Source organism: Calliphora vicina, chromosome 3 (assembly GCF_958450345.1).
Source record: "Calliphora vicina chromosome 3, idCalVici1.1, whole genome shotgun sequence".
In the NCBI taxonomy this organism is placed as follows: Eukaryota; Metazoa; Arthropoda; class Insecta; order Diptera; family Calliphoridae; genus Calliphora; species Calliphora vicina.
Window position 1 is genome coordinate 115,090,809 of NC_088782.1, and position 8,909 is coordinate 115,099,717.

Sequence of the window (8,909 nt, forward strand, 5' to 3'; positions counted from 1 at the left end):
GCTTAAAATTCATAAGAGTAAGAAAATAGAGCTCATTGGCCTAAAAATTGCCAAATAATTGTTTTTTCTCGAAAATTTCAAAATTTAAATCGCAGGTACGGAAAAACTATAAGAGATATTTTCATAATTTTTTCACGATTTAATTCCCTATTATACTCTTAATAAATCCCAATGAGATGATCAAAAAATTCTGAAATTTATTTAACAAAATTTTTAAAAATTTGAAAATGGAGTTTTGAAACTGCCGTTAAAAAAATAAAATTTTTTTGTTCATACCTAAGAATAGGTTAACGGTATCCTACGAAGACAAAAACTCATATACAAGTAAATATGGACATATTTTAAGTAAAAATTAGCTTTTATTTTAATATTTCTCAAAATATGTTAATTTTGTTCCAACATTTCTTGTTCTAGTGGCCTGAGACACGTTAATGGCCTGGCGAATTTTTAATAACTTTAAAATTTTTTAACCGATTTCTGTTTTTTATGTCTCATTAGAACGACAATTACGTACACATTTCGATTCTTTTAAATTGAATTACAAAAGTAATTTTTTAATGGCAAAATTTTTACAAAAACTGAAAAAAATGAATTTTTTCCCCTTGTAAATGCATCTCAAAACTTCAGAGGGCTTGCGGCACGTCTTAACCCCAACCGATTTACCTAAAATTTTTTCAGGATGATTTTTTTTGCTAATGTTCACCAAACTGGAGGGTGAGAATGGCCAAAATCCAACTTTCGTTTATTAAGGGCCACCCTAATGTGCAGTGATAATTAACTAATTACCTTCTATGGGAGGTGACTCACCCCCTATTCCGATCCCTCCCATTTTTGGCAATTTATTCGTTAATTAACTCATACAAATTTTAAATACTTTTACGATTATAGTTCTTCAGATATTCGAAATTAACAATTAATGGAAGGTACCATGCCCACTTATCCAATACCGCCCATTTTCATCCAAAACTATGTTAAATAAAGATGGTGCTATTCGGGCAACATTTCAAGACTTCCACGATTATAATTCTCTAGATATTTAGAAAAAACTATTTACATTGTATGGGAGGAGCCACGCCCACTAATCCAATTACGCCTATTATCAATTCCGCCTATTAATCTCCGTACAGTAATAAGAAATTGATTCATAAAAATTTTAAATACTTTTACGAAATTAACTATTTAGTTAGTATGGAATGTGCCACGCCCACTAATCTACTCCCAAATATTTTTGGTTAAACTTCATACAGTGATAAAAATTGATTCGTATAAAGTTTATAGACTATCAGAATTATAGTTATTCCATATATATTATTTACTTTACATGGGAGGTGCCACACCCACTTGATACAGCAAAATATAAAGTAGCCTACTGTTTCCTCTGGACATAGAGGAAATACAGTAAAAATTTCAATAGAATCGGTTTAGTTGTTTAGCCTACTATAAAAGGTTTATATGTATTTGTATGATGAGTATATTAAGACAATTTTGTTAAAATATTTCCAATTAATTAAATATTTATTGCGCTGTTTTAATACAGAAAATAGCTGATAACATATTCTTAAAAATCAGAGACGGCCATGATTAATTCTCATTCATTACCACACATTTCATCATAAGTTCCCGTAGGCAAAACATCTTGTAGTAATTCCATAACCTTAGCTAAAGGACATTGGAAGATACAGCCGGGTAATGTTAAGGGTTCCAGCGAGCTTTTGGGACCATTTTGGTAATACAGCTAAAATTCCCCAAAAAAATATTATAAATAAATCATTTGTTTCAATAATTTCTTTTTACCTCCATATAATATTCCTGTGTATCCATATCCTGATGCAATTCAAATAATATGAGAGCAGCAAAATTTGGCATTTGCCTCTTCCACACCTTCAAGCCAATCAAAACATTGGTTATAGTCCAATCATGAGCACTATATAAAAACATTTTCCTCTCTAAAGGCTTTAATGTGCCATTAATTTTATCCAGCATTTGTTGCATCAAACTTTGTAGAAATGGTCCTGCTTTGAGGCGTTGCATTTCTGTGGTAGCACCTAAATCGGCATAACTTTGCTCGGCCATAAAACGCATTTTATCGGGATAATAATCTAGAGTCCATTCAGGCAATTCAAGGCCATACAATTGCTGTAATAGAAATAAAAAAACAAACTGATTTGTTTAAACAAATAAAATAAAACCCACCTCTGCCCATAGGGTTATAAATATTGAATTTACATCATCGGCTTTGGTTACATTATCTCCCGTCAATTCAGTTAACTGTTCAAATAGGCCTTCAGGATCTTCAAAGTTTTCTAAATTATTTTTCATTTCAGTGTAAGCTTTGCACTCAGTTTGCATACGCAGAGTCTGAAATATTGAATCTCTTATTAATTTTCAAGTACATTTTTTAACAAATATTCAAAAATTGCTTCTTAAAACAGCTAAAACCTCAGATTGTTAATATTTATTAGGAAAAATATATTAGTTCTTGCTCTAGTTTGGCGTTGAACTTCTTAGAAATCGTTCGAGAACTAGTTCTTTCACCAGTGATTTATTTAATTTCAAATTGTCACGCTTTTAACTAGTTCCAGGAAGCGATTGAAGCCGGATATTTTCATCGTTTGCTCAGATCAATTATAGAATTAGCATAAGAAAACCATATACATATTTAGATATTTAGAAAACCCGTTGATAATTTTTGTATGCCTTCATCCTGAAAAGTCTCTTTTCAAAATTCTCTGTTTTAAATATTTCTGAAATCTGTTAATGCTATTTTATTGCTTATTTGATATGATTTATAATGATAAATAATCACTGTTTAGAAAAATTTCGTTGGAGATTTTTTTTTTGATTTAGCTTATTTTTCTATTTAACAATTAATTCCTTTTCATGATTACAATGTATACATTTAAGTAAACTGGTGTATTTCCCCAAAAACTAGGAGTGATTACCTATCCAGTGATATATAATACATATTTAACTACTTTAGTTTATTACAAAATAATCAATGTAGAAGTCACACCTTGTAAACAGAGTAAGCATTAATAAATTTTGTGATTGCTGCTTACTATGCGCTTCTCATTATTTCATGGTACCCTTTGTTATTGTTTATATGAATTTTATATGTACTTTATTGTTGTTGCTGCTTGCTATACTCGTGCCAATTCGTTTATATTGTCTTAAACACGATTATAATTTTACCTTAAGTATAATTTGGTAACGAAAAGTAAATATTTTTTTCGGAAGTCGCACAGTGAGGGATATGAACAAAAAGTGGAAATAAAACTGTAACTTTTAAAACGATAGTCCGATTTTAATAAAATTTTTAAACACTGAAGTGTGGACGAGCCTCAAGGCCCCAAAGTGGGATATCTGGGGTATATGAATTGAATGTTTTTTTATGTGTTCTGTTCTAGTTCTGTTCTAGTTCTGTTCTAGTTCTGTTCTAGTTCTGTTCTAGTTCTGTTCTAGTTCTGTTCTAGTTCTGTTCTAGTTCTGTTCTAGTTCTGTTCTAGTTCTGTTCTAGTTCTGTTCTAGTTCTGTTCTAGTTCTGTTCTAGTTCTGTTCTAGTTCTGTTCTAGTTCTGTTCTAGTTCTGTTCTAGTTCTGTTCTAGTTCTGTTCTAGTTCTGTTCTAGTTCTGTTCTAGTTCTGTTCTAGTTCTGTTCTAGTTCTGTTCTAGTTCTGTTCTAGTTCTGTTCTAGTTCTGTTCTAGTTCTGTTCTAGTTCTGTTCTAGTTCTGTTCTAGTTCTGTTCTAGTTCTGTTCTAGTTCTGTTCTAGTTCTGTTCTAGTTCTGTTCTAGTTCTGTTCTAGTTCTGTTCTAGTTCTGTTCTAGTTCTGTTCTAGTTCTGTTCTAGTTCTGTTCTAGTTCTGTTCTAGTTCTGTTCTAGTTCTGTTCTAGTTCTGTTCTAGTTCTGTTCTAGTTCTGTTCTAGTTCTGTTCTAGTTCTGTTCTAGTTCTGTTCTAGTTCTGTTCTAGTTCTGTTCTAGTTCTGTTCTAGTTCTGTTCTAGTTCTGTTCTAGTTCTGTTCTAGTTCTGTTCTAGTTCTGTTCTAGTTCTGTTCTAGTTCTGTTCTAGTTCTGTTCTAGTTCTGTTCTAGTTCTGTTCTAGTTCTGTTCTAGTTCTGTTCTAGTTCTGTTCTAGTTCTGTTCTAGTTCTGTTCTAGTTCTGTTCTAGTTCTGTTCTAGTTCTGTTCTAGTTCTGTTCTAGTTCTGTTCTAGTTCTGTTCTAGTTCTGTTCTAGTTCTGTTCTAGTTCTGTTCTAGTTCTGTTCTAGTTCTGTTCTAGTTCTGTTCTAGTTCTGTTCTAGTTCTGTTCTAGTTCTGTTCTAGTTCTGTTCTAGTTCTGTTCTAGTTCTGTTCTAGTTCTGTTCTAGTTCTGTTCTAGTTCTGTTCTAGTTCTGTTCTAGTTCTGTTCTAGTTCTGTTCTAGTTCTGTTCTAGTTCTGTTCTAGTTCTGTTCTAGTTCTGTTCTAGTTCTGTTCTAGTTCTGTTCTAGTTCTGTTCTAGTTCTGTTCTAGTTCTGTTCTAGTTCTGTTCTAGTTCTGTTCTAGTTCTGTTCTAGTTCTGTTCTAGTTCTGTTCTAGTTCTGTTCTAGTTCTGTTCTAGTTCTGTTCTAGTTCTGTTCTAGTTCTGTTCTAGTTCTGTTCTAGTTCTGTTCTAGTTCTGTTCTAGTTCTGTTCTAGTTCTGTTCTAGTTCTGTTCTAGTTCTGTTCTAGTTCTGTTCTAGTTCTGTTCTAGTTCTGTTCTAGTTCTGTTCTAGTTCTGTTCTAGTTCTGTTCTAGTTCTGTTCTAGTTCTGTTCTAGTTCTGTTCTAGTTCTGTTCTAGTTCTGTTCTAGTTCTGTTCTAGTTCTGTTCTAGTTCTGTTCTAGTTCTGTTCTAGTTCTGTTCTAGTTCTGTTCTAGTTCTGTTCTAGTTCTGTTCTAGTTCTGTTCTAGTTCTGTTCTAGTTCTGTTCTAGTTCTGTTCTAGTTCTGTTCTAGTTCTGTTCTAGTTCTGTTCTAGTTCTGTTCTAGTTCTGTTCTAGTTCTGTTCTAGTTCTGTTCTAGTTCTGTTCTAGTTCTGTTCTAGTTCTGTTCTAGTTCTGTTCTAGTTCTGTTCTAGTTCTGTTCTAGTTCTGTTCTAGTTCTGTTCTAGTTCTGTTCTAGTTCTGTTCTAGTTCTGTTCTAGTTCTGTTCTAGTTCTGTTCTAGTTCTGTTCTAGTTCTGTTCTAGTTCTGTTCTAGTTCTGTTCTAGTTCTGTTCTAGTTCTGTTCTAGTTCTGTTCTAGTTCTGTTCTAGTTCTGTTCTAGTTCTGTTCTAGTTCTGTTCTAGTTCTGTTCTAGTTCTGTTCTAGTTCTGTTCTAGTTCTGTTCTAGTTCTGTTCTAGTTCTGTTCTAGTTCTGTTCTAGTTCTGTTCTAGTTCTGTTCTAGTTCTGTTCTAGTTCTGTTCTAGTTCTGTTCTAGTTCTGTTCTAGTTCTGTTCTAGTTCTGTTCTAGTTCTGTTCTAGTTCTGTTCTAGTTCTGTTCTAGTTCTGTTCTAGTTCTGTTCTAGTTCTGTTCTAGTTCTGTTCTAGTTCTGTTCTAGTTCTGTTCTAGTTCTGTTCTAGTTCTGTTCTAGTTCTGTTCTAGTTCTGTTCTAGTTCTGTTCTAGTTCTGTTCTAGTTCTGTTCTAGTTCTGTTCTAGTTCTGTTCTAGTTCTGTTCTAGTTCTGTTCTAGTTCTGTTCTAGTTCTGTTCTAGTTCTGTTCTAGTTCTGTTCTAGTTCTGTTCTAGTTCTGTTCTAGTTCTGTTCTAGTTCTGTTCTAGTTCTGTTCTAGTTCTGTTCTAGTTCTGTTCTAGTTCTGTTCTAGTTCTGTTCTAGTTCTGTTCTAGTTCTGTTCTAGTTCTGTTCTAGTTCTGTTCTAGTTCTGTTCTAGTTCTGTTCTAGTTCTGTTCTAGTTCTGTTCTAGTTCTGTTCTAGTTCTGTTCTAGTTCTGTTCTAGTTCTGTTCTAGTTCTGTTCTAGTTCTGTTCTAGTTCTGTTCTAGTTCTGTTCTAGTTCTGTTCTAGTTCTGTTCTAGTTCTGTTCTAGTTCTGTTCTAGTTCTGTTCTAGTTCTGTTCTAGTTCTGTTCTAGTTCTGTTCTAGTTCTGTTCTAGTTCTGTTCTAGTTCTGTTCTAGTTCTGTTCTAGTTCTGTTCTAGTTCTGTTCTAGTTCTGTTCTAGTTCTGTTCTAGTTCTGTTCTAGTTCTGTTCTAGTTCTGTTCTAGTTCTGTTCTAGTTCTGTTCTAGTTCTGTTCTAGTTCTGTTCTAGTTCTGTTCTAGTTCTGTTCTAGTTCTGTTCTAGTTCTGTTCTAGTTCTGTTCTAGTTCTGTTCTAGTTCTGTTCTAGTTCTGTTCTAGTTCTGTTCTAGTTCTGTTCTAGTTCTGTTCTAGTTCTGTTCTAGTTCTGTTCTAGTTCTGTTCTAGTTCTGTTCTAGTTCTGTTCTAGTTCTGTTCTAGTTCTGTTCTAGTTCTGTTCTAGTTCTGTTCTAGTTCTGTTCTAGTTCTGTTCTAGTTCTGTTCTAGTTCTGTTCTAGTTCTGTTCTAGTTCTGTTCTAGTTCTGTTCTAGTTCTGTTCTAGTTCTGTTCTAGTTCTGTTCTAGTTCTGTTCTAGTTCTGTTCTAGTTCTGTTCTAGTTCTGTTCTAGTTCTGTTCTAGTTCTGTTCTAGTTCTGTTCTAGTTCTGTTCTAGTTCTGTTCTAGTTCTGTTCTAGTTCTGTTCTAGTTCTGTTCTAGTTCTGTTCTAGTTCTGTTCTAGTTCTGTTCTAGTTCTGTTCTAGTTCTGTTCTAGTTCTGTTCTAGTTCTGTTCTAGTTCTGTTCTAGTTCTGTTCTAGTTCTGTTCTAGTTCTGTTCTAGTTCTGTTCTAGTTCTGTTCTAGTTCTGTTCTAGTTCTGTTCTAGTTCTGTTCTAGTTCTGTTCTAGTTCTGTTCTAGTTCTGTTCTAGTTCTGTTCTAGTTCTGTTCTAGTTCTGTTCTAGTTCTGTTCTAGTTCTGTTCTAGTTCTGTTCTAGTTCTGTTCTAGTTCTGTTCTAGTTCTGTTCTAGTTCTGTTCTAGTTCTGTTCTAGTTCTGTTCTAGTTCTGTTCTAGTTCTGTTCTAGTTCTGTTCTAGTTCTGTTCTAGTTCTGTTCTAGTTCTGTTCTAGTTCTTGACTTCAAGTACTTACTATATCCTTATCCAAAGGTTCGGAGAATATTGGTATAGGCTGCCAGTCCATTTTCGGATTCCATTCCATGGGTGTATTGCTAGGAGGAAACATGCCCGCCAAAACGGTAGCCATAGACATGAGGGTGCGGGGTGAGGCGGTAGATCTAGCATAAACCAGCTGTAAAAAATGAACATTTTAGCTTAATTTCAATGTAATGCTTTAAATTTTGTCAACTTACATCTGGTTTATAGTAGAGTGCTACGAAATCCTGATAACGCCGGCCCAACCATTTGCCCATTTCAAAAAGATCTCTTTTGCCATCCTGTTAAAAATAAATAAACAAAACAATAAAAAACTGAATAAAATATTTATTATTGCAACTAAATTGTAATTAAATGGAAGATAAAAACGATTAAATCAAATATCTATAATTCTGATATCTTTTTACCCGCAGTGAAAAGGACATAATTGATAGTTTCACATATTAGGTGAAATGGAATTAATCAGAAGTTTGTTAATATGTAGTACGGAAAGCTTCCTTACTAAAACTGTTCAGTACTATTAACAACCTACTGATTTGGTCCTTTTCTTAATATAAGAAATTCAGGGGTATTTACAGGCCCTTACATGGGCGCAGAGGCAAAGGAAACCTCATCTGATTTTCATACTATTATTTCAATAATTTAATTATTTTCAACAAAAATTATTGTAAAATTTCCTGATTTCTTCCAAAATTCAACTTACATTTGTTAAATGACCCCAGCCATATGGAAAGAATGTTCCATTTTTATAGGGATCATTCGCATAAGTATTGACGGGGGTTCTAATGCCATGACGAAAAAGCTGAAATTTAAAGAATTATACAAATTTAACACTAAATTTTTAATCAAGTATTGTTTTATTTATCTTTTAATCTTTTTTTAGCAAAACCTTACCACATGTGCCAACTTTAGTGTCGATTGATTTGCATGCTCCACCCCTTTCAGTGCAGCCGTTTCAGCAGCCCTAACTGGCAAATTTCGTATTAAATACATTAGAATTATTAAAAGCAATGTAGTACATGGCGACTTCATAGTTGTTAGTTGAAACGTTAGAGCTAAACTAAATGTAAGTTAGAAAAAAAACAACTTTTATAAAAATAACAACTAAAAGTATTGACGAAAAATTTCAACAAATGTGGTATATTTGTTGAATTTAAAATTTTAAAAAAAATTAAATTTATTAGTAAAAGAATAACCAAACTAAAAACCGACAAAAATATGTGATAAATAATTTGGTGGGAAATTTTTGGTTTGTATCCAATTAAATTTAAAACAAATATAAATACAACGAAGTCTACAAGCGATGACGTTATAGAGTTAATTGGGTCTGTTACAGTACTCACCTTTACTCACAACAAATTAGAAGTGTATCATTAATTTAGCTTGAAAATTATGTTAAAATTGGCTTAAATAATTCTCTAATTTTAGAAATATTTAAGTGATTTACTCGGTTTCCCGGGTAGAGCTGATTAATTTTATTACTGAGCGCTATAAAAACAAATAAGTCAGCGAGCACCACTCAAATGCTTAATTCTCTGTGTGTTCAACTATCCAAATTAGCGGTTAACATAACCTATACCAGTCAACATCGTACAAATGTGTTAAGTTTCATAGAAAGAAGTGTGGCTTATGTAGGACCATAATCAGTTTCCTAAAGATTTCTGAAGGTTCCACTTTAGCTACAAGCGTATGTAGTTTACAGCATCGTTTTTGCTTCAATCCTAGGTTTTTATGTAGTCC

General features: G+C 33.1%; 1 protein-coding gene across 1 annotated transcript; it reads right to left on the reverse strand.

Annotated features, from left to right (window-relative positions):
- Positions 1-1,526: 1,526 nt before the first annotated feature.
- Positions 1,527-8,211, reverse strand: LOC135954884 (venom acid phosphatase Acph-1-like). The gene is made up of 7 exons (XM_065505128.1): positions 8,064-8,211; positions 7,873-7,971; positions 7,367-7,450; positions 7,147-7,305; positions 2,194-2,358; positions 1,795-2,136; positions 1,527-1,735 (listed from the first exon to the last, which is right to left on the reverse strand). The coding sequence occupies exons 1-7, from the start codon at positions 8,199-8,201 to the stop codon at positions 1,589-1,591; spliced, it is 1,134 nt and encodes a 377-aa protein (XP_065361200.1). The 5' UTR covers positions 8,202-8,211; the 3' UTR covers positions 1,527-1,588.
- Between the last annotated feature and the right edge of the window lie 698 nt (positions 8,212-8,909).